Consider the following 27907-nt stretch of genomic DNA (forward strand, 5'->3'; position numbering starts at 1 on the left):
GTAGGTGAATTGGGTTTAACAGTTGACATCCAAATCTTATTATCTGTAAATGTTAGTCCATATAAATTCCACAAAAATCTGACTGCAATTAACTCTTCAATCAGTCTTAGAAACTACAAACACCCTCCTGCCTCCCCAAAACAAAGTTCCGCATGTCAAAAATGGACGGTTATAGTCAATATCACATAGATCATTTAATAGGAGACAGAGTGTATCGTTGTTCAGTCATATGAGATGTGGTGTGCATAAAAGTCAGTTAAGGGGGGCCATCACCTTCTTTTGTGTGCAGGATCGTTGTGCGCAAATTGTCACAGTTTGCCCAGTCACTCTCTTGACTGATAGAATAAAATATAGCCAGACTCTGAATTTTTTGATATATCAGAGGTCAGACCATAGAATTCTTCAATAGCTTGAGCATCTATTTTCTACAAAATAAATAAAAATGTTTAATGTGCTGTTAGGTAAAAAAGATACTAAACATGGACTAAATGACTGTATAAACACAAAAGACAAATTCAGTTATTTGTTTCAGGGTAGCAATTAGCAAATTCTGTTTGCAATTCAAGCAGTGAAAGGGTAATGTTCAGGGGCTGAGCCCTGCTGGTCTCACTCATGGAAGTTAGTAGGAATGTTTGTCTCAGTGAACCTAACTGAATTAGGCTTTTTCCGATAACAGAGAGATTCCTTGAAATGCAGTAGTGAACACTGTCAAAACACATAAACGTGACCATGTGACTCCATCTTTCTGAAATTTCCAGAAACCCTCTTCAAGACTTGCCCCATTCAATGTCCCAGTGCTTACTTTCCTCCATTGGATTTCCTCCTGGCAAATCAGACTCAAGACCTCAGTTTTGCCAGGTGCCACAATGACATAAAAGGTTTGCTTAGGAATGAATTGCAGAATGCTTAGACAGAATCTGTAACAGCTGTGGGCCAGATCCTGCTCTAATTTACATTCAGACAAACTCAAATCAACTACAGAATCCAGACTTTCATGTAACTTCCCAATTGTTAAAAAATTAAAATTCTACAGCAACGCTAGCTTTACTCAATCCAATTTTGCCAAGTGATATTGCCAACGATTGCAACATAGTTCCTGGATATTTTAGGTTTTAATGTATTAAAATTGATTTTATTAGATATAGAAAACGTTCAAAATTAAACCCTTGAAGTTTGATATTAAAAGCATTTGATGGTACTCTGAAATAAAACAACCCCCTCTGACATTGACAGAGTAAGAACTACAGGATGAATCATTTTGTTTGCAATCTCACTTCCTAAGAGTTGAGCTAAATGTCACATTACAACCAAACGATGGCTTTGCAGACTAGTTATCTATACCCAGATCTGGATCAGAATTTTAACCCCAAATAGAGAAGAGAACATAAACACAAAAGTTGTGCTCATGACCTTCAGCATACTGACCTCTACAATGTCATCATCAAACAAGAGCCAAAATCCGTGACTCTTCACAATAGTAATATAATGCCCCCGATTCGGTCCACTAGAAAACAAAACAAAAACACAAACCCCAAAATATTAGGAGATAGTATTGAGTCCATTTGGATACATTTCTATATGCAAGCAGACTGAATCATAACTAAATGTTATGAAGAATATAGTAAACCCACCCCTAATGGTACAGTAGACATTTACTCCTTTCACCTTTTCACTGACTTGTTTGCAAAGACTTCATCAACTGAAAGCTAAATGTGTTGTTTCCATCTGTGCCATGACCATTTGCAAATTAACCTATAGAACACTTAACAATTCGCTCATGGCAGGCATCAACTATTGCAAATATTTAAAAAACATCATGAACTAAATTTAAGGGGGAAAATTGTTTGGTATTAACCGTGAATATTTAGTTACATACAGTTTTTGAGAAGAGGGAGAACAAGTCGTATTCCTAGAGCCCCAAGGACTTTTCTGTTTGTTTCATATTTGACAATACCCCAAATGCGAGAAGCTTTATTAAACTATCATTTTCATTGCCTTGACAGGAGATCAAGGCGATCTGTTGTAGGGTCTAGATCCTAGCAGGGTCTGGCCCTCACAGAGTCCTGGCTCCCAAGCTCTCTAAGTGGGCCACGAGGAAGGAGACAGCTCCATTAACTTAAGCCAACCTTGTGACTTTTGGAGGCCTGAGACATTATTTTTTAAACAAGTACAGATTTACTCTGAGGGAGGGTGGCTAAGAGGTTCGGGGCAAGTGTGGGAATCTGGCCCTTCCTTTTGAGCATTGTCTCAGAAATCGTAAACCACGTGCTCGGGCGACATCTTATGGCGGCTGCCTGGAATGCCTGAGCCTGGCAACGTGGGATGGCGCAATAAGCTAGGCGCCCGCCCTCCACCCTCCTCCGGATGCGTGTCTCCGGTGACAGCCTGGCAAGGGGCCAATCCTACGGCGCAGGAACCGGACATGTCCCGCCTTCGGACCTGTGATTGGCGCGAACTGTTGACTGACGGCTCCCAGTCACATGACTCTGCCGAAAAACTCTATAAAAGAGGCTGGATCACTTCAACACGTGGGACCCTCACCGCCATCTTCCAAGGAAGACATCGCTGGATCTCAGGGTGGTGAATATTTTCTTTTTTCTTTCTCTTTCAACTGTTTTCTCTGTTTCTTTCTTTCTTTCATATCTCTCTCTCTTTTCCTTGAATATTGAGTTGCCTCAGTGTTGGATCTAATAAAGTCAGAGCCAAGTGTGTTGATACCGTGCCTCGGTTGTGCTTTGTCTGAACTCAGGGATCACGAATCTTTAATATTTCGGGTCAGGATTGTTTGGGGGTGCTTTACCTGCCGGCAGGTTAAGCATACCGGGTGTTCGCATTGAACCAGGCACGCCGCACGTGGGCTGCACTGGAATTATTTATATTTTTGGCGGGCCCTGCGCGCGGGCTGTCTGCATTGAACCAGGCACGCCGCACGTGGGCTGCACTGGAATTATTAATTAGGCGGATCTCTCTCTCTCTCTCTCTCGGGGAGCAGGGGACGGGGATTGTCTGCATTTTATTTCTAGATTTGCTCCTTTTTTTGACTAATTAGGCGGGCCTCTCTCTCTCCCTCTCTCTCTCTCGGGGGGGGCGGACGGGGGGCGGCTGTCTGCATTTTATTTCTAGATTTGCTTTAGAGGCGGACCTTAAATCCGGAACCCGACAGCAAGACACAGGCAAGTTGGTGCAGCAGAAGGGTTTGTGTCCTCCCTCCTACTCTCCCCACATTTTGTCAGGGATGCCTCTGCCCTTGGCAAAAGTCTGGCAACAGCTTGAGGTATACACGAAAGTATCCTACCTTCCACAGTGAACGACAACAGCTACCAAGTCGTACATCCGATCTAAGTTGACAGCATCGCCGGATGTGTTGAAGAGACGTAACTCCAGAGGAAATACTACACGATAAGACAGCTTAGTATACCTGTGTAATTGCTCCATATACTTGAATCTCTTGAGGTGTAAGGCAAGAATCATTGGCAGTTTTTTTACTCTCATCCTGTGAAACCATTAGAGTGCATATGATAAATACCTGACCAGTTCAAAGCCATTCTGTCTTTCCTTAATAAGTAAACATTTGCATTATAAAAGCATTTTGTAAGTAACAGTAGTCAACTAGCAGTAGCTTCTAGACTAAGACACATGTAACAGCTTTGAATCTGTCTGTAGGTTCTCTGGCCCACAGAGGGAATGCAGTTGGGGTATAAGGCTTCTAGGTACCTAAACACAATAAATATCAGGGAAGAGGTTTGTCAAAACCCAGGAGGGACATGGTAAAATAGCCTGCTCTTCACTTACCTTTTCTGTGCCTCTTGTTTACTGCAGCAAGTTTCACAGTAGTATTTCTGTTCACTACACAATGTCTCTGTGTTACTGAAGTCTCTGTAAATAAATACAATTATCAGTTCTTAAAGGATCTTAACACTTTTGCCCCACTTGGGCTGAAGAACTGGAACCCTAAAAAGACACACGGGATGAAATCCTCTCTTCACTGAGTCCAGTTTTCTAGAACATGTAAAGCAACTGTACTGGGGTTTGCAAAGGGACTTAAGGTATCTGGCTGCTATGACAGCCCTCTATTAGGAACTGAGGCCCTCCGTACGATACAGGTGGAGGGTCAGGTATTTCAAAATGGGACTTATATCCTGATCTCTTATATGCCAAGGGGCTGCCTAGACTTGGGTGTAGTCGCTCAATCTGTCCAGTCCCTTTTAAAATTATTTGCAGAATGGAACAGCTTCAAATGCACTTCTGCCATCCCCAAATAGCTCACATATTATGGTGTTCTTCTGTAAGATAGGTTTGAATCCTCTTACACAGAAGAAGAAAATTGAACTCAGTTTTCTCCATCCTCTAACCTCTTGAAATGTCATCCAGAAGTTATCTGATTACACTTTCTTGTTGTCTAAAAAGGAAAGTATCATCTAGTATAGAGGATTTTGTAAACCCTGATCAAGTAAATATGCTTGGAAATGTTGCTGGATTGAGCTTTTAAAGTGAGAGAGGCAGAGGAAGGCTGGTTTGATAGTGTCTCTCAGTTCACAGAAAAGATTTGTTGGAAGTCACAGTTCTAATATGATTTGGAGCAAATTTTAAGTACGTAAAAAAACTTAACTCTAAAAAAAACAACAGTAATTTTTTGTCAACTCTAGTGTTACATTGCAGCTGAGCAGGTGTTTTCGGAACTGTAAATGCAGACATGAGCACCTATCTTCCACTTTAGGAACACAGGATTTCTTGTGACTTTGGGCCTTAAATAGATATATCTGAAGTACAGAACTGTCCTGTGCTTTGCACCTATGTTGTACCTAATAGACTTCTGAACTCCAGACAAATTCAGACCCAACAAACTCCATTCTACCATTGCAGTTCATATGCACGGAGGCTGAAGCCGCACTCTCTGCAAGTTCAGCCTGCTCTCACAGCAGGCAGCACCAGAACCATAGGCTTGATAAGCTGAGGGACATTCCCTTACACATCCCTTGGCATTTGTTCTTTTGTTCCTTTGTCTTCTACTTCTACCTGACAGGCTGTTACCCTATTCTACCAAGGCAGGTGAGGCATAGTCATGGAATTTAGAAGCACTACTAATTCACTTATTCAGCACATATTAATTCCTTTTTCTGTAGCAGGAACAAAACTGGTGGCATATTTATAAGCAATAGCTCTTTCCTTGGGGGAAGGGAGGTATGCAGGTGAGAATTAGATGCTTTTGCTGCCCTCTACAACTGCAACTTCAGTAGCTGTTTCATCAGTTGAGAATTTTCAGCATGGCACTTCTAATAGATCTTGAACAGTTAAAAACAACAGATCATTGACTGGAGTTCACGCAAAGTCTGCATGTACAAGAACTATAGGCTTGAGGAACTTTTATCTATACCTGCATAGCTAGTTTAAAGATATTTCTAACTCTTTCCTATTTCATTAACAGGCCAATCTGCATTCCTTTTATATGCTATTTTAACAGGAGAAAGGAATTTTTAAATACACCTGGTCAAGATATACTAATTTATCATTGACCTCGTGCCTCCATAGTCCATCTCTCTACAGCCTCTATGTTACAGTGTGAAAGATGTTTTCTGTTGATTATATGCATAAATAATACAAATTTTCTGTTTTAAGAGATGAGAGAATTCTTAGAGGAATTAAAAAAGCACAGTCGAACTAGTTAAAAGTCAGGATCAAATGGACTGGTAAACTTTGAAACTTCTAGTGGAAATAAAAATAATGGATATGTACTGTATTTGTTATTAGACTTCTATTGCTTCAGGTCCGTTTGTCTACCCTGTGGAGTTAGACTATGCCAGAGGCTTGTGTTCTTTGGACCTCTTGTGAACACAAGGACCTTTTCAACCTGAAAAGCTAGAGAAATAACTAAAAAGTACATTAATCTTTAGTGTCAAGGAAATTCATTCTACTTAAATATTATCTTACACATTTTTTCTTTAATTTATCTTTTCAATGCAGTAACACTTAAAGGTGTAAACACACAGCAAAGCAGTTGTTAAAAAAAACGAAACAACAAAGTTTCCAAAAAGAGTAATAACTTGACTGTTCCTATTAACAGAAACCAGAAAAGCACTTACACTTTATTTAATAATGCATAATACCATAGAGTAATGAGAGGAAATCCATATTCTAACTGAATATGTTTGCTAAACAGAGGTAGACATGCTGCTAGTATGAAAGACAATCAGAATAGATGATAGGTGATGACTGACTTCCTGTTTAATTTGTAAACAGCAACTTGCACCTCCCTCCCCAAGAAAAGAAAAACTGGGATTTTACTTCCCTTTATTTCCAAAAGGAGCAATGGATGGACTTCAAAATACATGTCATGCTATTGGAGTAAAGGCAGATACTATACTGGGATGTATAAGCAAACTTTTAGGGCATCCATTCTTCTCACAATTGTGTAGATCCCTGCTGGAATATTGTGTCTAAAATAATGCACTCCTTTCCAAAGCTGCTCTTCAGTTTGCTCACCTTTTAAAATGAGGCTAGCTACTGCAATGTGGACTACTTGAGGGCTAAGGACTGCTACAGTGTCCTACAGGAGACCGAACAGAAGTTGAGAAGGAAAAAAATTACTGGATCTAGCACTTTAAAATGTAACAACTTACTTAGGACAGTTGTGGTATCCACAGAGGAGTCACTGCTTTCTGACTCAGGAAATGGTTAGTACCTCATTGGCTTTCTCTTTCTGTAGCTCTCAGCTTGGGGTGAGATGACAAGCAACCCTTACTAGGCATTCCAGAATAACTGTTAAATGCAATTTCAAACTTGGCAGCAATTTTGGAGCTTGAAAGAGTAATTTGACCAATTGATAATCATTACTGTAGAGCAGCAACATATCGTCTTAAATCTGGGTATCGGTTTATTGTATCAATGCCAAAACTCTGGATATTTCAAATCTCTCAGAATAATAATCCATGCAAGTCTGAAAATTATTTTGATCTCTGAAGTATCTGTTTAATAGTCAAGAGTGTACCAGGAGCAGAACTGAAACTTAGAATAAAAGACTTCTTCCCAGAATTTTAGGATGAGACACAGAATAAGAAACTTATATGGCAGAAAACTCAACTTTTGAAATCTTTTGCCCTCTAAAGACTCTAGCACTCATTCTGTAAAGCACACACTTAACTTTTAGGATGCATGTAAGTCCTAATCAACAAAGCACTTGAGTAGAAGCTTAAAGATAAGCACATTTACATCCCTTTGAAGCCAAGCATTATTCTGCAGCAATTCTTCCAGATGACAAGGCAATCAATTATTTTCCCCAAGAGATGATTTTTTCCTCTTTCAAACGCATACTTTGAAAGTGAGTAAAACAAAACACATTAATGTATATTTTGTCATTAGAGGAAACATCTAGTTTACAGTCTTTTTCTTCTGCTTAGGAAAAGCTCAAAATATTTATCGTGCTCTACAACTACCTAAAAGGAAGTTCTAGTGAGGCAGTTGTCGGTCTCTTCTCCCAGGTAACAAGTGATAGGAGGAGAGGAAATGGCCTCAAGTTGCACCAGGGGGCGTTTGGATTTGATATCAGGAAAAATTTCTTCACTGAAAGGGTTATCAGGCATTGGACAGGCTGCCCAGGGAAGTGGTGGAGTCACCATCCCTGGAGGTATTTAGAAGACGTGTAGATGTGGTGCTTAGGGACATGGTTTAGTGGTGGACTTGGCAGTGCTAGGTTAATAGTTGGACTCAATGATCTTAAAGGTCATTTCTAACCAAAATGATTCTATGATTCCATGATTCTAAAACCTGATGTTATTTTACTTCTCTTTTCTGTGCCTACTAGACTTGGAAAATTTAGCAAAGACAGACAGAACTGTCTGCCAAAGAGATGCATTAATTTACCTTAGACAGTGTGTAATTGATGTGTTCTGCTCCACATCAACAGAAAGGTCAAGAAAATCTTCATCTTTGCTACTAACCTGTTGCAAAAAATATACACGTAAAACAGAGACTTAGTAAAATGCCATACATGTAAATGCTGTTTATATCTATGTGCAAATGCTAAAGATAGAGCAATTTCTGTAGAAATGAATTACACAAAAATAATTCATTTCAATGCTTTAAATTTTTTTTCTACTTCAGTATGACTATATTTATTAGTAACTCTACCAATCCAGCTTTCATATACTTTAACTTTCATCTAATCCACTTATCAAGCCCACCAACCGTGGGCCAGTAACTGCAGTCTGCTGTTCATTAAAAGGGGACCATCATCCCCTATATTAGCTGTGACTGGTGCATTACATATGTTCCCTTGTTATGCAACACAGACTAGTTTCTTATTTTACTGGAATTTTATTTACCTTTTGTATAATATATTACACTATACAATCACAGTTTATGCCCTACATAATTATTTCCACTATTAAGGATACAATGAAGATATTTTCCAAATAAGCATCTGTCAAGAAATGTCATATTTAACCATGTTGTGTGTTCTCTCCAGTGAGCATGCAAAAGGCTGGCTTTATATTTCTGGTTGACAGCTGCATTTCCCTATTGAATATTGTTCCTGGTCAATAATTTTGATCAAAAATTTAAAAGATTAAGAGTAAAAGTGGCAAAGTGATAATATTTTGCAAAATCATTTCAATTTTGCCTTTTTTTTTTTTTTAGACAGAACAAGAGGACCAAAATTCTAATAAAGAGGTTTTATTTTAAAAAAGTAACCCCAAATATTTTCAGAATGACAATCTTGGTTTTTGCTTTGAAAATGAGTTTTCACTTAGAGAGTTTAATCTTGAAGATGAAGTAATGAAAAAAAAATAAAAAAACTTTCCAACGGATAATTGTAATACTTCAACTATGTCAAAAAACTGCAGAATTACTTACTGCACATGAATTTAGTCATATTCATAAAAACCAATTCTGTTTATAAAATTCTGCATGAACACTTCGTAATTTGCCTCCTATGACTGTGTTTCCCTAGAATAACTAAATCAGATGACAGGATAGTGAAGTTCAAACCAAGAACTTCAGTGAGGTGTCGAATCCATTGTTCTGACGCAAGTCCCTCGTACTCCGATTTCTGCAATTCTGTGGATGTGAAAGTTATGTACTATTTTCAGCTCATCTTTGCATTATGTCAAGGATCCTATAAACATGGTGAATGCAGCCTACATCAGTCCTGAATCCAGAGGAACACCTTTAGCAGGACGAATTTTGATATTATCAAAGACGTACAGAGGCATAACATGCACCCAATTAAAATGAAAAGCAGTTCTTCAAACAAAAATACTCCCTGAGACATGATTCGACCCACAGGGGACAGGAAACCACAAAACTGGCAGCAATCAACTGCGGTATCAACATACAGCTGGAATTCGAAAGATAGAGCAACAAAGCTTCAGAGAACATTGTGTCTCTACGGCTGGAATTAGAGTTCTGTCAGACACACTGCATATCAAGAAAAAGGTTAAATACTTGGAAAAGTCTTTGGCAAGTATAGTGTTTCATCTGAATACCACAATGAAGCTAGGAATTTTGTTATTGATTTCACCACATCGAATATTTACTGAGAGGGGAAGATGAACTAGTTGGAGCTAAAATAATATAGACCAAAACTAAAGGTAGCTGGAAAACCAGATTCAAACTGCACTCTTTTAAGTGAGAAAAAGAACTGCTGGAATCTGAATGATTCTTCATGCACTACATGTGGATATTTTAGCAAAGGAACATCTTTTAATACATTTTACTATTTCCCAAAGATTTCAATATACAATAATACAAGAAAAACAAACTGGCAAAATATGCTGAGTAGCATACAGTGTTTCTGCATTCACAGGAAGCTACAGACAAGCCTTCCTATAGCAGCAATACCTAGTGCTACTTTTTTCATAAAGCTTGGTCACTTTGAATTACAAATAGGGTATTGTGCAGTTTTGCTGTTACCCAAGGACACATCCTGACTACAGTACAGTTTGTCTGAGTAAACACTGGATATTTAGAATTAGGCCACAAACATTTAAAGAGGCTTGACAGTTTAAAAAATAATTCTACTCTTTCACTTATTTTAACTTGCTATTATTACTTGGGTTTTTATAATTGAAATAGATTAAAGAATTAATCTTCAATCTCTCTCTCATGTTTTCACTTCTACAAGCTTGTTCCAAAATTGGTCCAACCCCCTTTTTCATATTGACTATCACTGTATCTTTTTCCCTCTTCTCTGGCCCAAATTCCTGGAGAAGTCATATTTTCTTGGAGTACAGAGCTATTCTTTATGATTAGAAATATCAGAATACGTTCTTTGACACATCTGGTAGGAACTGGGCAGGGTTTATCTCACCTAACTTCAGCTATCTAAAGTTAGATATTTATCCTTAGCTTGCTCTCTGAAGATACCTTCTCTGGGCACCTCCCATCTCAATACAGATAATCTAAAGTGGCATTTTCTTTAGAGGAAGTCCTTGGTAGTAGTACTGGTCCGAGTTAAAAACACATTATTCTTAGGTCAGATCAGTTTGCTGGCCCAGTTCACAGCACTGCTGCACCAGCAGTTGCAACAGCTCAGTAACACCATGGAGCCAGGACAAGCTGTATGGAGCAGAATACCTGATACTGCTAAAAACTTTCTGTTTCATGAAACAGCTGAGAGACAGATGGAGATAACTTCCCGCAGAATCTCCTTTGCAATCTCCATCGTATACAGAAGGAGCTGAGAAAACTAGTTCATCTTTGACATCTATCTTCTACAAAGCAAATGTTAGGTGAGATTAATTCCAGCCTTTTTGGAAAGTCAGTGTCACTGTTCTCCCCAAAACAGATTTTTTTCCTGTCTGTGTTACTCTTTCACATAGCAACCTCACAGAGAAACAACTTTTTTTTTTTAAATTATTTCTTTTCCCTTTAAGTAGAAGCATGTGATTGAAAACCATGGAAATCAATAGGAGACTTGCAATCAGGTTTCCTCACTAAAACTGATTTTTACTCATACTTCAAACATAAAAGACTTCAAACTGACAGCATCCTTTAGAAAATATTAGGGAGATGAAAGAAAACATACGGTTTGTTAATAACAAACCCTTTGTATACCAGTCACATTCTTAAGATTGAATTAACACAAATTCATCTTAACATTTCACTTATTCATGGAATAATGACGTAAATATCTTCTGCCAAAATTACAGTAATAAGGAAGGGTATTGATTAACTAGCAAGGATTTTAACTGTAGAGATATGTACTAGGACAGCAAGACTCGGCGTAGGATAGCCAAGTTATCCTTAGAAAAATAAATTTGTAGAAAAGAATATACTCACTTCAGGAAGTAAATTCTACAGGAATATCCACAATTCTCAGATGTCTGAAAAGATTCATATATTTATATATATAAAATGTATCTATCTATTAATGGACAACAACCAAAAAAAAAAAAAATCTATCCCAATGCTTACGGTTTCACAGTTCAAACATCTAGTTTCGTTAGTCAGTGTTCCCTGAAAAATCTCATGCACCCAGGTGAGTTCTTGTTTATTATTCTCTTCAGCTTCATTCATGTTGCCATTTTTCAGTTTCCCATTTTGCTTTTCCTGTTTCTTCTCCTCCTGCAAAATGTCTGCGATGGTGTTGAGCAGGTAATTTAAAAACTCATGTGCATCCTGCTGCATGTAGTTGTCAAAGAGATCTGTGAAGAAGAGAGTCGAGATTTCTAAAGCTGAGTATATCCTTTCCTTCAAGAAAGCAAACTAAATTCATTATTTCTTTCCAAATACATGTAGTGGCCCTTGCTCAGCAAAGTATTTAGAATCATGCCAAAGAAGAGCAGTTTTGCTGTCACGCTGGCTTCTGTGAAGCTACTTAGGGGGAAGGTTTCATCTCACCTAACTTGAGCTGTCTGAAAGGTTACGCTCTTCTTTGGAGTTGGTTGTGTAGGCTCCCACTACAGTCAATGAAGAAAGCAAGAGGGTGATTCATCCTAAATTAATTCCTTAGACTAGATGCCTAACTTTAGGCAGCACTGACTCCCACCCACATGTTCCAAGTCCCTCAGACACTTAGCAACATCACAGAGTTTGGACAGTAAGATACATGGGTGAGGAAAATTAAGGTATTGGATGCTGACACACACTAGTGTACTGTGTCTGGCTGGGATGGCGTTACCTTTCCTCATAGCAGCCCATACAGTGCTGTGCTTTGTACATGTGCCTAGAATGATGTTGGTAAGGCATCAATGTTTTGGCTATCACTGAGCAGTGCTCACATAGCATCAAGACTGTCTCTCCAACCCAAACGCTGGTAGGATGGGAGTGGGCAAGAGGTTGGGAGGGGACATAGCTGGGATATTCCATGCCATGTGACTTTATGTTCAGCAATAACAGGTAAGAGAAAGGAGGAGTGGGGTGGGGGGGCATTCATTATTAAGACATTTGGTTTCTGAAGAAACTCCTACGCATATCAAGGCCCTGCTTCCCAGATAGTGGCTGGAAATCGCCTGCTGATGGGAAGTAGAGAATAAATCTCCATTGTTTTTTCTTTGCTTCTGCATGCAGCCTTTGCTTTTTTTTTTTTTTTTTTAATTAAACTGCCTTTATCTCAATGCACAAGCTTTTTTCGTCTTATTTTCTCCCCCTGTCCTGCTGAGGAGGGGAGTGAGAGACAGGCTTGGTGGGTACCTGGCAACCAGCCAAGGTTAACCCACCACAAATAGTAATAATAACACCATCCAAGAAAGCTCATTTTTCACACACAAGTCTTATGAGCAAAGACTTGTCCTCTTCAATAAGAAATGCTTGCAGGAGGAGGGAAGAATTCAGTGGTGATTTAGTACAGACTTTGCCAGTGAAGGCTTAATTTGCCCACCACGTTGAAGAAAAAAGAATCTGTGTTCCCAAGAAATGTGTATTTTTATCCCCCTGCTACTGAAAAACCTCACGTGGATTTCCTCAGAACATATTGCACAGATCCTTCGGCTTTGCAGTGTCTAGCCTGGACACATAAGCAGGTTAATAAACACCGAGTCTGGCCCTAATTTAAAAAAGCTGAAAACGTAAGATCCAGTCCCTAAAAGTGATCCCCAGCAGTGTGGGGGCATTTATCACTAGACGACTCAGAGTTAACTTTGTCACACTTTCAAATGCCTGTTCTGGAATGAACAGTCTGCTCATTTATATGCTGTCACCAGGAAGCAATTTCTTCCAGGTGTTTGACTCGTACTTTTTCTCTTCATTCAAAGCTCCCCTGTTTCTAAGCATACCTCCCACATTGATATGAATCCAGGCCAAGATGGAGCTGCGTGGCAGGCTTCCTTATTTCAAGAGGTTCCTCTTATCCCTTAGACAGAACTACTACAAGATTAGGCATATGCTGTTGCCAACATAATGCTCAAAAAGGGCCTGATGCTTTACAAGGTAAGACTTGTAAAGACACTTCTAAGAATAAATGCAGCAGTTGATGTGTAGTCCACTGAACACCCCCACATATGTACAGTTACCTGTCCTCCAGGGTGTTCTAGACTAGTAGTGCCTGTAGCACTCGTAGGTCGCACAGTTTCTACACTGCCAACTGCCCTCAATGTTTCTCTCTGCCATATTCCACTAAAAAATAATTAAAAAACTACATCAGACTGTCACCCTATTCCCAGCCCTAGCTCACTGTACAGTGTGGTCTGTCCCATCATGCTGTGGAAACATCATTAATTCATGCACCTCTGGGAACTTATGAAACCTGGTGTGGCTATTTCAAGCATAATACCATGTACGCAGATACTAAAATATTAATATCTAAACCCCAAAAAGTACTAAAAGAAATTTACAAATCTAACCTGAACATCTGATTATATGACCACATTGCCCAATATTTATTTATACTTTCCTGATCAATGTATGAATGTCTAAGAGGATTCCAGTTTTCCACTTACCATTCTCTTTTCGTAACCTTGATATGAACTTCTTTGGTGGAATAACTCCAACTTTCTTCTTCTGAGTAGCAATACTGTGGAAAAGATCTGCCAGGCACGTCAAGAGATTTTCCTTCTTTTTCTGTTGGGCCTTGTATGATAATACATTTTCCCGAAATGGCCGGCAAAAATACAATGCCTGCAGCACAGAGTTGCAGTAGCAGGTGTTCCCAAACTGCCATGTAAAATTAAAAACAATCTTAATCCCTGTGCATCACAATAAAACTAGTTGCTTTATTCAGCTTCTTGCTTCTGTGCCCCTGTCACATACCAGCCATCTTGCCATGCAGCTGCACCCACCCCTGACACTTCACAGGAAAAAACTATTGTGTTCTAAATTAACTAGGATACAAAGTAAAAGTTTCCACTTGCAAGAGATATATTTATTGTTGTGGATCTCAGTAAGCTTGTTTCCGTGTATTAGTATACTCTTGCTGGGCTCTATCTTACTGCTCAGTAGCAGAATGACTAATGTTTTCAATGGAAAGAATTACTGTATCTGTTTTATTTATACAGGAATAAGCAAGTGATTAAACACCCTTGTCACTCATTCTCTCCTTAGTCAGATAAAAAAGCTCCTCCTAACAGAGTCCCCAATGCAGACTGCTGTACCTAAGCTTGTACAAACTTCCATCACTTCCTCCCTCACATTTCATAGCTAAAATAGACTTTTAACTTTGTTGAAGTGTAAGTTCTAATCCCTGGAAACATTCACACAACAGTAAACTGTTTTCTCAGCGAGTGTATGAAGCTATCTTCAAATATCTGATACATTTTTGCAACCCGCTTTGCCTAAAATTGGAACATGAGCAGCACTTTTTCAAAAAAAGACAATTGTATCTTAGAACAGGATTGGGGGAGAAAATAAAAAAAAAAACAAACCAAAGTTCAAGTAACATCAAAGCCATAGTTCTGTATATGGTTTGTCTACTGAAAATGGCACTTACATTGACCAATCCGAAGTAGTGTTCATTGATTGGAAACTGCTCTGGGCCAATGTCTTTTTCCAGAGCAGAGGCATTGGTGCCCTATAAAAAAAAGGGAAGACATTATTTAGAATATTAAGATTCTAAAATAAAGTTATGGACATCATCAGGACAGAAACTCATTTTTTCTTTCAGCTACAATTAGCCAAGCTAACTCTGTCTTACTAATGGGCAAGCATGACAGTCACATGAGCCAGTAAAAATATTTGCAGTTCTAGGTAGTGGAGCTGGCCTGACCTGGACACTCTAGTAATGGCTGATTAGAAGTGAAGAGGTCACAACAACAGTGGTTCTCCCCACACCCACCCCCCTCTTATTTTTACTGTGTACGTGAACAGCCGGATCCCATTACCCTCTTGCCTCATAAAGATACTTGTTTATCTTAAGCAAAACCCTTAAAGTTATCTTGGATAAACCAGTTCCCAGGTATAAGGCAGCTTTCCTAAGCATTACTGAAACTCCTCTGAATCCCTTCTAACTTGTCAGCAGCCTTTAACAATACTTGGGCTCCAGACTGGCAGCCAGTTCTAGTAATAACATCACGAATGTTAAAAGTGAGCATAATATATCTGCCATTTTGTCATATCTAACATCGAAGGGCGCATAAGCCCAAGCACTGTACATCCTTTAGTCACTGCCTTGGTGTGGCAAATTATGGTCAGCTGTATCTTCACTCCAACAGCAAAGTTGCTTTCACAACTGCTGGTCTGTGAAGTACAACCACTAATTTTGTATGTTACCTGTAGTTTTGCTATATTAAAATGCCCATTTTAAAACAAGCTTAAGTTACCAAGCAATCAAGCAAGCTAGACTGCTACCAAAGCAAATGTCATCACTCCTAGCCACTCTATAAGCATATAGATCCCTGTAAGACCTCACAAAAAATGCTGTATTTGGACAAGTATTCCTTACATACATTTATTCAAGACCTATCAGTTAGCCGATTTTTAATCTGCCTAATTGCTTTACTGACATCATACACATATTTCCTTACTGAGCATGCTCTGTAGTGTGAAGCATTAATATATTATGCCTTAGAATTTACATCACACAAGAACAGCACAGTTGGTTGACTTTCACAAAACCATGTAAAATGCCCCTGTAACATGCCAACATGCAAAACACCTGAAAATTTCTGAAATTTCCTGTGTTCCTGAGGTTTGTTCGGTATATCATTTGCTCAGAGACTTCATTAGCTAAAATTTTCAAAGTTACTGGTAATCAAATTCAATAATTCTGGTGTCCCTTCCCCATCTTCTCCCCGAAGCCTGATTTGTGTTTCCTTACTGCACCTTCCATCACCACTATTTGCTATATTAGATTATTATTTCATGTCGACTCATCAAAAGAAGATGATTTTAGTCAACACAAACAGTGGAAATAAAACCACTCCTTCAAGATGGCAGCTTCCAGAAAAGCTCCAGAAAGATTTTGCATTTCTTATCTCCTTATCAGATCTCTTTCCAGTCTCCCCCTTTCTCTCATATACATGTAGCTCACTGCTCAGACCAAGTGTATGTGATTTCCCAGTCATTCCCTTTGAGATGAAAGCTCTTTACCTGCACAAGGCTCCATGCAAAGCTTAATAGGTACGTTATACGTCCTCACCAGGCTCTGCTAAGCCTCAGTGAGAAACCTGGAAAAAGGAATCATTTATACAAAGCAATTATTTGCTACCTTTCAATGGAGATGACAGTGTGATAATTATGTAAATTCTGTATGAAGATTAGTTTCTTTGCTTGGAAAGTCAGCCTTGCCAAAGATGCACAGATTCAGCAAAGCATCTGACTTCCCGAGAGAGAGGAAACCAAGAGACATTTGCCTATCTTATATTAACAGTGAAGAAAACAGTGACTGTTACCCTCAAAACCTTGTCTGATAAAAGAAAAGCATGACTACAGAAGATTAATGCAGCTTCTGAAGAAAACCATCTTCATATTAATACTCATTGTACAGCATTAGATAAAAGGAAAGGTTTTGTTCGATTACACTTCTAGCGTTCAAATCAAGTTCCCTAACATAACAATGAAATCGGGGTTTTTTCAGTTTTGCAGAAGTATTTTCCACACTGAAAAAAATTCTCCCTCTAGAATTCATGGAAAATAATATATCCAAAAATTTAACCTCCTACTCTTTCATAAACTACAGGTTAGTGTGTGCTGTTAGACAAGTAGAAAGCAAGTGCTCTGCTACCAAGTCGTTCCTACATCACTCATTTTCCTTTCCTCCAGGGCCAGGGTTTCATACTTCGGAGGATACCAGATTGTTTGACAAATCCTTTCTAGCATTTAAATTGTCTTGTAAATATTGTGAGAAAGAGCAAGAATCAGGATCTACCAAACAGAATTATCACTGAAAACCAAACAAATCCATGATGTGCACCAACTGATCTTCATACAAAAAGCATACATTGCATGGAAATTTCCAAAATACATGTTGTTGAAACAACATATGCTTCGTAAGAGCTTGTTATAGAGCTTTCCCTCTCCAAAACCAAGTCTTGGCTGTTGCAAATATAAAACGAAACACTGTGTGCTGGTTTCCCAATAAAACAGAGAGGCTAAATTCAGTCTTTGGGTAAGATGACATAACTCCCATGGACTTCATTAAGAATTGTGCCTTCTTATATCAAGGGCAATTTCAGTCTGGTTTATTTTAAGGTCTCCAAAAAGACACTGATAAATTCACAGAAAGAGTAGGAAAAAAGGTAAGAAGCACAGAGACCTAATACTTCAAAGCAGGATATATTTCTTACATGGAGAAAAAAACGTGGACAGTCTACTTAGTAAATTCAAACCATGCGACACTGCATATATATTACATGTTTACATGTTTTGCGTAGGAAGTCTCCTCAAGAAGCAGTTGGCGTGATGGCAGAAGAAATGATTGGAAATTTTTCCAACCAAAGTATACCAGAAACTGTACACCCAAGCCAGGTTTAAACTGGAAAAAAAGATGTTATTAGAGATGTATTAAAGATGATTCAGAACTCAGTTTAAACCAACCATACCAAATATAGAAAACATGTTGGCCTATTGAGCTTAATCTGCAGCAAAAATCAACCATGACTATTTAACATGGTTTTAAGCATGATTGTGCCTGTTCCCACTCCCACTCATTTTGTTCACTTCTGCAGTGAAAACTTGCTCGAATGTTTTTAATGCAATCCATTCTCTATGGTTTTATAAACAGTCCTGTGCTTCAGCTAGGAGAACTATCCTACCACAGATGAATCTACTGTAGTTTCATAAAAAACAGCAAGAGTGGCAGTGTGGCCACAGAGCCTGAAATGAGGAGAGACCATACAAGTCAATGAACTGGGATCTGGGACTAGTAAATAAATTCATATTATGGTATAGACACAATAAAGGAGACTGGCTCCTTCTTAAAAGGGTAAACTAGTGAAGGAAATGCAACAAAGTGCCTATGGTGGCCAGAGCTTATAAGAATGAGAACTAGATCAACGTGGAAACTCCTACAATGTATTCTGTGGTGTTGGTGAACCTTAATTTCTCTGAAATTTTACCACTTAATTCAACAATCAGTATTCAGCCCTTATAAAATGGCAAAGACATACAGCTGGAAACATAGCCAAGCATGGGTCAATTCAGGCTAAGCCAAGATATCTACCACAGCATCGCTCCAAAAACCTTCTGGCTGTATGACCTATATTTTTTCCTCTTGTTATTTTGCTCTAGGCCTTCCAACAGATAGGTCTGCCAGTTTTCTTTTCAGCTGAAATTTCTGATAATGTTGCTAAGAGTTTAATTTGTGCTTTCCATCACGTGAAACAGATTAAGTAAAAAACCTCCTGTCCTTTGCACTTTAGCATGTAAACAAAATAACAGTGCAGGGGGAAAAAAAAAAGACATCAGATTAGATCATTAAATCACATGTAGCAAAATAACTTAAATATAATTATTCTATGGAGATGAGAAATGGAACAGAGCTAATATGAAAGATACTGCAAACAGAAGACAGCAAATCAGACGACTTTCTAGTGTGATAGAGCTACAAAAAATGGCAATAACTTTCAAGAAATATGCATATGCTTAATTTAAAGTAAAAGAGTGCAGTAAAGAAATTAGGACATTTTGTAAGTCACCTATGGAAAACCTATTAAATAGGTATTGCCAAATAAACAGAAACACAGTATGAATAACCACCAAACAATAGAATACAAAATAAGAAATAACAAGAAATATCTTGTTCACAAGAAATTCTAAAAAATATAAGAAAAAAAACACATAAAAATTGAATCACGAAAACAGAAATTCAAAAAATATATGAAGAACAAGATGTCAATGAAGGAAGATGGCTGGCTTCAGACTATATACATGTGTGAACCAGATTTTTTTTTCTTAGTATTTAAGGAAAGTGAGAGCAATGTGCTAGAAACAGAGTTGTTTCCTGAAGGGAGAAACTGAAGACTTAAGACAAACTAAGGGTGACATCTGGGCTGGTAGAAGAGAAATGAGAATAAAAATAGAAATGGCTTCAGGGCCAGGCAGCCTGAGTTTCAGGATTTTGGAAAGCACAGCATATGAGAGGAAAGGGGAAAAAAAATAAAGATGTGGAAGGCCTCCCGGCCCACAAAAGGCAGTGATGGATAACTCAAAAGAAAGGAAGCAACTGTAAATAAAATCCAAACTTAGCTCCCAGAAGCAATACAAAGAAAACAGGAGTAAGAGAAATGCAAGCAATATCACACAACATGCAGTGTATCTGCAACTGCTTTCAACAGACACATCACCTGTCCTCGGTGTTGGGGACAGCCTCAGGGACAACCTCAACTTTCAGAGAGGTATGGTGAGTAGTTGGAATAGCTGAACCAGCCCTCTTCCAAACTCATAGATATTAAATGTCAAACCTACAATGTTTCTATAATTTTTAAAGTGTAAGTCCCACAAGACTGTTGAGTTTAACTAGATTAGCTTTTTTCCTTTCTGCAAGGAAATGTTTTATTGTTCCTCCAGCAGAGCTATTTTGGGTCTTTGTTGCCTCAAGATAAGAGGAAAGAGAGGATGCTATGAAAAACATAGGGGATCATAGTAAACAGTAAAAGGATACTGACTGACCAAAAAACCACCGTGTACTCATATTTTTGAAGGAAAAGTGATTTAAGACAATGTATCTAAATAAGATATATTTGTGCATTTTTTCCAAAGAGTTTTCTGATCATTAAGGCAAATTATAAGAGCTTGAAAGGAGATGTCTAACTTGTTTTTTGCTGAACACACTAAACTGTCTCTAATCACAAATCTAAGTATTACATAAACCATAAATAACTTTAGCTCTACTGTGTGGTTACTAAGAAACAGATAAAAATTGAGAGGTCTGAAATCCTGTTTAAGGCCCTCAGTCTTATATAGCTTAAAAAAACCCTGGTTTTCTCAAAGTGCAAAGCAACCTAGTACTGGAAGTGAGGTTCTAGTGAAGTGTTACAAGTTCATTATCTAAATCCATAAGTAATTTTTTTAACATATTGACCTTTAAAGTTTCCGTGATTAGACAACCTTTACCAAATTGCAACTCAGTATTCTCTCATGAGTCTGTCTCCATTCCCAGATTAATGGTTCTTGGATTAGTGGCACTCAGGCTTTTGCTGGAACAAGTAGCAAAAACTTTTCTTTTTGGCCAGTTTCCTTCTTCAGAACACATAACATCAAGATATCCTCACAAGTGAAAAACAGATTGAGGTTTGCTTACAGACTATAATTTCTTCAATAACATTTTTGTCTGGGCCACCCAGACTGCGTACATGGTGCCTCAGATCCCTCTAAAGGCAAGGCACCTTCTAGACTTCATCACAGCTGCATCAGCTGGAGTACTCCAGAGACAGAAGAAAGAATATCTTCATTAAATCTCAATAGAACATGAGTTATGAGTGCTGCAGTTATGTTGCAGGACAAGTTTAGAATTCAAAATTATTTTTGACAGTCAATTTTTGACAATGTTTTTCTTTTAGAGAAATGCTCTAAAACCAGTTGAAATTCAACTGAGACAAGTGCAAGATTCTGCACATGAAAAGAATAATCACCTGTGCATGTACAGGGTGGGAAACAGCTGACTATGGTAGCAGTGCTTAAAAAAAGAAAAAAGAAAAAAAAGTCTAGACACCATAGTGAATAAGATGAATAAGCATCAGCTATGCAGTGCTATTTCAAAAAACACAACAACAACAAATGTTGACAACATAATGAAATTCTTACCAACAGGAGCCTACAAAGTTCTTAAAGTAACTTTCCTGTTTAACTTGCCACAGGTAAGACTTCGGACAGGACCTTATGTTCAGGTTTGGGTGCCAAGTTTCAAGGAAGATGAAGATAACTGGAGAGAATCCGAAAGAAGGCAGTCAAAATCAAAAACTCAACTTTAGAGAAAAATGACCCGTAAAAAAGGGTTGAACAGGGTTGTGTTGGATAAGACAGAAAAGGCTGAGGCAGGGCATGACAATATTTTCAAGTATATAGCTTGTTACAGACGGGAACTAGTTTGTTCTTGATCTCAAGGGTGGACAGGATGAGAAGTACCAAGCTCAAATTACAATGATGTAGATTCAGGTAAGACATTAGGAAAAATTCCTATCATAAGGACGTTGAAGCATTAGGATAGACTGCCTAGAGAGATGATGTAGCCACCATCACTGGAAATCTTCAAGTTTGACAAATATACATCAGAAATAACACAGGTTTATCAAATGGAATTCCAGTGGACAGTTGGAGACTTTGTTGTCCTAAGACAGTTTAGATATAACTATTACTATGTCATTAATTGTGAAATCAAATTAAGTAACCACAACACACAATATCCAGTAATGACTGTATTGAAACCATCAGCACAGCAGCCTTCTCTGCAAAGGCTGAGCATACCCAAGAACATGCTTATAATGGAGCCCTGACGGTGGAGATGCAAGCTCATTTATTGCCCAGAAGTACTGATATACTGTGGTGTTAAGAGTACACAATGTACATAAATGTATATAAGTGTATCTTGCAAACAATCAACCAAAGACAGTTTCTTGAGGCTAAATGAAGATCAGCAGAACAGACTTTGCTGACTGCTTTTCTGATTGGCCGTGATTTACACTCCACAGACGCTGGCTTTTCAAGCCCATCAGAACGTCACCTCCTGTGTGGCACTTGCCCACCACACACAGTTAATCATGGTCCAGAGTCTGCTTTTAATCCCATCTCTTCCACAACTCAGACTCACTCAGCCTTGCTGAGCTGTAATTAAGAGGTTCCTTTATTAAGGTATTTAGCATAACCACTGGTTTGCTCTTAATCCAGCAACTCGAAGCCAAAGACTATATGCATCTAAAAGAAACACACTGTAAACCACATATTGTATTCATTAATTGTCCTGTTGTGCTTATCTTTTAAACAAGTGCACGATAACTACTTTAGCCATGAAAAAGGTATTCATGCAAGACAAGCCTCAGTCATTAGTCCAGGTTATACATTGGAAATGAGGTATTAGAATGTTTCTCACTTTGCATATCCACCTCTATCCAATAAAAAATACCTTTTGTGAACTTCTGTTTGTCTTTTTATGGAATGCACACTTTCAGCTTCTCAGTCCAGTACCCATTTGTCAGCCATACTCTCAAGTTTCTCATTACTTCAGAAAGGTATTACAATAATTAGACTTCACATTCTCTATTTTTTCATATTTTTGTTTCTATATTTTCTATATATGTCATACTGAAATTGTGCACTCTTGAGACTATGCTTCTAAAGTTGTATTGCTTGAACAGCCTGTCATTAATATTTTCAGATGTAAAAATCTGTCTTCCTTTACCAATCTAAATATGTCTTCAGATAGCTGTTTTACTGTCTTGGCATGTATTATTCTGCCTATTCTCTGTTTATGAGAAGCTTTAAAAGTCATGAAGAAATACACACTGCAGGCTGCCCAAATAAATAAATCCAGTTCAAAATCATAATGATCAGTTCTGTAATACAATAACACTCTTATTGTATGAAGCAGAATTTGACTATTTTTACAGCATTACAATTGTAATTTTTTTGATATCAAGCATTTTCCAAACCTATGTTTGCAGTTTGAGTCTTCATTCTGCCAATGCCCTATATTCAAACAAATCCTGCAATGAGTCTCTAAAATAATGACATTAAAAACAAAAAAACGAACAAAAAAAATCGAAGTTGTTTGCTTCCTGAATATAGAGACTCACAGGTTTTTATGTTTTTCTCTACAACTAGTTTCTAGGATGGTTAGAAACTTTGTTTTGTTTTTAAAAATGAAAGCTGAAATTTACAGGTATACACATAATTCCTGGTGAATTGTGTGAATGTTTTCCTGAAGAAAACCACCAATTGTTACGAAATTCATAGAGACTATGAGAAGAATGGGTAACATGAAAGTCCAGTTAATAACAAACAAAATTAATCTGAGGAACTGCAACTTTTTTTCCAAAGGATTTATATACAACAACTATCAGGAGCAACTGTGAGGTATCTCAGATGATACCTTGTATCAGAAGTGGTCCAAATGTGTTCTGAATGTCCCATTTATTAAATTGACAGAGCACTCTGAAATGCCAATCAGATTATTTGAAATACTGTTACAAAATTATCAAAGTGGAGATTAATACCTCTTCTCAGCAGAATACTAAATGGCATTTAGGAGAAATATGGTCCATGGAGCTTGTTAGCCATCTCTGTAAAAATATATGTCAATACATTCTGAAATGGTTAGATGTCCTTCACTGCACATAACAGTAATATCCCTAGGCCACAGCTGCAGCATGAGCTTAATTCAAAATTCAAGGCTGTACCAAAATCTCATCAACAGAGAAACATAACACAGAGGATTTCAGTAAGCAACAATCTTAAAATGCCAGCATGCCTATCTGCCTTTGAACCAGCATTTTATACTTGAGTCATTGGATTATCTCACAGAAACAATACCAAAGAGGATTACAGTGTCCTAGGGGCTAAAAGCACATCCCTAGTTTGTGTCAGGTGCTGACATTCCCTCAAACAGGGTTTCTTCATGTATTTTATGCTTCCTCATATCTACTGTACCTGTCCTACATAAAAGCTGATGATTGCCTATCGTACACCTCCTTCTGTGGTGAACCTGGTGTGCAGACAGAGTGGATGAACTTTCCCAGTGTCTGAAAGGCAGGTAAGAGAAGCATCTTGGGGACTAGACCTCCCTTTTCAGTGAGGATGGCCACTGTGCCCACATAAGAGTCCCACCGATTCCTTCAGGCACAGTTGCCTTCATCCCCTCCACCCCAGCAGAACAAGTTTTAGCTCTTTGGTCTCATTAATCAAATCAGTGAATAATAACTAGTACTATTGTTATTATAACTAGGGGGACAAAACTGGCAAAAGACAATAGAGGAATTTTGCTTAATTCTAGAAGTTGTGCATTTGAATATTTACTACAAATAAATGTGCCAAGTGGAAAGTTTGCACCTAACATTTTTTCTTACTGGTTAGCTCCTACTGTGCATGTGCCTCAGCATGTGAGAGCTTATCCAGTGAATATATAGTACGAGATCTCTTTTGCAAGCAAGTTAAATACTGTCCCTGGCTTCCTTGCTTCACTACACTTGTTTTGATCCTTCTTGGAAAAGACTGAATCTCTACCATCTTCAGGAGACCAAAATTACAACCTGAGATACTAGACCTCAGGCAGTCAATCAAATAGCAAACATACATCCTAAAATGCTGACTAGACAGGTTCCCTTGAGTTAAATTTATTCAGCTAAATTTTGTCTATTTTTCCCCTTCAGAACATGAAAGTCTTGGTCAAACAAACACAGAAAACTTGGTCAAGAAAGGACTACCATTGAAAACATAACCTATGTTGCATTCAGAGAAAGACAAGTATTTCAAGACCAATTCCTCCCTCTGTCTTTCTCCCCCTGCCCCCCACCTCCCCTCAAGAAAACCAACCAGGCATCATCTATTTTTGTGCAAAAGTTAAGGAAAAAAAAAAACAACTCTGTGAACACTCTCAAGTGGAATGGGAATGGAAAAAGATAAAGAAGAACAGAACCTTTTTTTTTCATTACTGTGTCCAGTCAGGTTAAAAAACTTAGAAACATACTACTATGCACCATTATATTACCTAAGAATTATGCAGCCATTTCTTAGTCCACAAATTGTAAGTAGTTCAGTTCTACAGGCACTATACTATAGTGCGGAAACAAGGTATGGGAATTAACATCTTTGTCTGGTAGATTTCTACAGATGCCATAAATCAAACTAGAGCTGCAAATATTCAGGTTTTATACAGGTAAAAGGTTTTCTTATATACCCCTAACTTCCAAAGTCCCTTTGTTATGGAGGGTTGTCATAGCTCCTCCTACAGACCATTGAGTTCAAGTCCACCACCTCATCTAAGTGGATACATTTTTGGAGGAGCCATAATGCAGTGTTGCCAATACTTCCAAGAATTTATATTTCTCTTACAGCCCCAAATTCCTGTGGCTTTCTGAAAATCTCAGCTTTTTTTCTTAAAGGATCTTCCAGCCTCTGTGGGTTATCCAGAAAACACTAGATGTGACCAGCACAACACAACATCACTAAAAGCTAAGTACACAGACCCCAAGGAACATGTAGCTTTAAAACATCATTATCGTTAAACCAACTTTACCTTCTGTCACAGTAGTGGTACCATGAGCTAGAATTGCCTTGAACTATGAGCCCTTGTATGCCTTTTCAGCCTGAGGCTCTAACTCTTCTCTTCAGTCTCTTAATTTCTTGGATGCTACGTTTGCAGGCTGTACTGGCAGCGACAGCTGAGCAGCACACCATTAGAACAACCTCATCAGTTTTGTTGTGAATCTGCTCAGTCTTTGGGAGAAGCGTACTGTATACAAGTGCATGTCTGAAGCACATGAAAGAAATCTTGGAGTTCCTAGTACTTTATGCCAATACTAAAGTCTTACAATCACCTAAGAGTCTCCAGCTCCCCTTCATGCGGTGCTCTCTTATGCAGTCTACAGGGCATCACACCCACCATTCATCAGCAATAAAAACTGGAGCCTGCTTCAGAAGGAAGGTAAGTGTGCCCAGGTTTTCTCCTCAGTCCTGTACTGTTTCCTTAACCTTTCTTTGCAGTATCCCTGGCCCACAGGACTGGAAAATATTAAGAACTAAAAGTTTAGAAAACTACTTACTGTTGGTGAAGAAAGATGAGCACCCAGATTATTTTATCCCAAGTCTGGATTTTGCATTAAGTTTTTTCAACCCCAAATCCAACCCTCCCTCTCTGCATTTCAGAGCAGGCATTTCAAAGGGAGGACTGAGGCTTAAGTCAGAACTATGTGTGGGATGCCCTGGGCATCTGGTTGGAAACAAAAGAGCAAGCCCACTTAAATGGAAGCATGGCTACGTGGAAGTGGAGCAGGCTCACAATCCGCACTCCCTCCCCCAGACCACTGCTGCTGACCCCGCAGGAGCCAGGCCTCTGGGGCTGTGCCTGTTGCCTTACCCTAGAGGTAGGCTCCATTCTCCAGGGCAGATGAATGGTATGTGTGGCATCACCAGCACAAGGCATGCTGGGGCACCACATGGAGGGAAGCTGGCAACTGCGTGTAGCTGCTCTTGGAGAACCTGGAAATAAGGGGGAAAAATACAGACTAAAACAACAAAATGTGCAGAAATAGGCTTCTCTTCTGTTTGTATTGGGGTGCTTAGCACACACACATTTCTTTGGCAAGTTTATTACTGCCTCACTGTATTAATAAACCTTTGACAGACAAAGTTTGAGGTCTCCCTTCCCCCACCAAAACGTTTCAAAAATCTAAACCCAATGAGATGCTCCAAGTTTGTTAGGATTAAAATTAGACCCAAGAACAATGAAGAAAGTGTCCTTTCAACTGTTCCTGGGGAGGAAAGTGGCAAAGTCTGAACATAACAAACAAAAATACTAATGTTTCCTTATTCCTTCTTAATTGCCTAGTCTGATTTAGAGAAAGCTAAGTGATTCAAGAGTACTTAACAAACTGCAGTCCTCTCTGAGTGGCAAGCAGTGCAAGCTAAACACTGTTAGCTCTAGAGCCAAGACTTCCTAGAACAGGTGCCTAGCATCGGGATCCAGAAGCGCATTACCAGGCATCTAAACATCCTCGTTTTCTGTGTAATCTGGGGAGCTCCTGGCCCCAGGAGACCACGGGGTACCCGCCGGAGAGGGTTAAATGGGGTCACTGACTTAATGTGGATTCAGGGCCCAACTTTGGGGTCCTTTCGCAGGATTATCAGGGCAGGAGGAAGGGCAGGAGGAGGAAGGGCGGGCTCCGGCTCTGTCTGCAACGAGTGTCGGCCGGGGCCAGCCCCGCTCCGGAGGGCCCCGCACCGGCTCAGCATCTCCTTCCCTCCCCGACCCACTCCCGGTCTGCTCCGGGGAAACTCCCCGGGACATCGCCGCTCTCCGGCGGCCAACTCCGTCCCAGGCACGTCCCGGCGCAGCCTGCCCGGCTCCCCCGCCGCCTCGGGCAGGGATGGGGCCGCTTCCTCTGCCCGGCGCCCCAGGGCCCCCCCGCCCCAGCCGCCCCTCCACCGGCCCCAGCAGGGCCTGCCCCCGGAGGGGCTGCCGGCCGCCCCCGCCGCCGCGCCTGCCCGCCAGCACTCACCATATTACAGATGGAGGCGATGTTTCTGACAGTCATTAGTCTAAAGGTTGCAGCGATCCCACACCGCCATCTTTATAAGGTGAAAACAGCCCCGCTCATGGTGGGAAGAGCGCAGGAGGGAGAGGGGGCGGTGGCGGCTCCTGCTCCGGGGCTGGGATAAATGCGAGAGGAGGGGACTGCACCGGCACCCTTTGCGCCCGCAGAGCAGCGGGAAGGACGGACCTTCCTGCCCTCACCTCTCTGGGCTAGTGATCGGGAGCTTTAGCGGCGCGGGGAGAGCAGCCGCATCTCCGCTCCTTCCGCCTCTGACTCCCGCACGGTGCGCAGGGCCCCGGGCTCCCGCTGGAGCGCTCAGCCGCGCCTCTGCGCCAGCCGGCACCGCGCTAATTTCTCCC

General features: G+C 39.6%; 1 protein-coding gene across 1 annotated transcript; it reads right to left on the bottom strand.

Moving 5' to 3' along the window:
* USP46 (ubiquitin specific peptidase 46) lies at positions 1-27823 on the bottom strand. Its single transcript, XM_068403558.1, has 9 exons — positions 27513-27823; positions 14858-14938; positions 13872-14085; positions 11410-11639; positions 7858-7934; positions 3793-3876; positions 3296-3493; positions 1426-1504; positions 1-425 (listed from the first exon to the last, which is right to left on the bottom strand). The coding sequence occupies exons 1-9, from the start codon at positions 27546-27548 to the stop codon at positions 324-326; spliced, it is 1101 nt and encodes a 366-aa protein (XP_068259659.1). The 5' UTR covers positions 27549-27823; the 3' UTR covers positions 1-323.
* Positions 27824-27907: the final 84 nt, after the last annotated feature.

Source organism: Nyctibius grandis, chromosome 6 (genome assembly GCF_013368605.1).
Source record: "Nyctibius grandis isolate bNycGra1 chromosome 6, bNycGra1.pri, whole genome shotgun sequence".
NCBI classification, from domain to species: domain Eukaryota; kingdom Metazoa; phylum Chordata; class Aves; order Nyctibiiformes; family Nyctibiidae; genus Nyctibius; species Nyctibius grandis.

Bases quoted from the DNA above. Each gene is read 5' to 3' on its own strand.
- USP46 (XM_068403558.1), bottom strand. From the start codon at position 27,548: ATGACTGTCAGAAACATCGCCTCCATCTGTAATATG. The intron at 1,505-3,295 runs GTAGGATACTTT...TTTGTTTTCTAG, and splicing joins GTTGTCGTTCACTGTGGAAG to TGGACCGAATCGGGGGCATT. The intron at 426-1,425 runs GTCAGTATGCTG...TTTATTTTGTAG, and splicing joins TTGATGATGACATTGTAGAG to AAAATAGATGCTCAAGCTAT.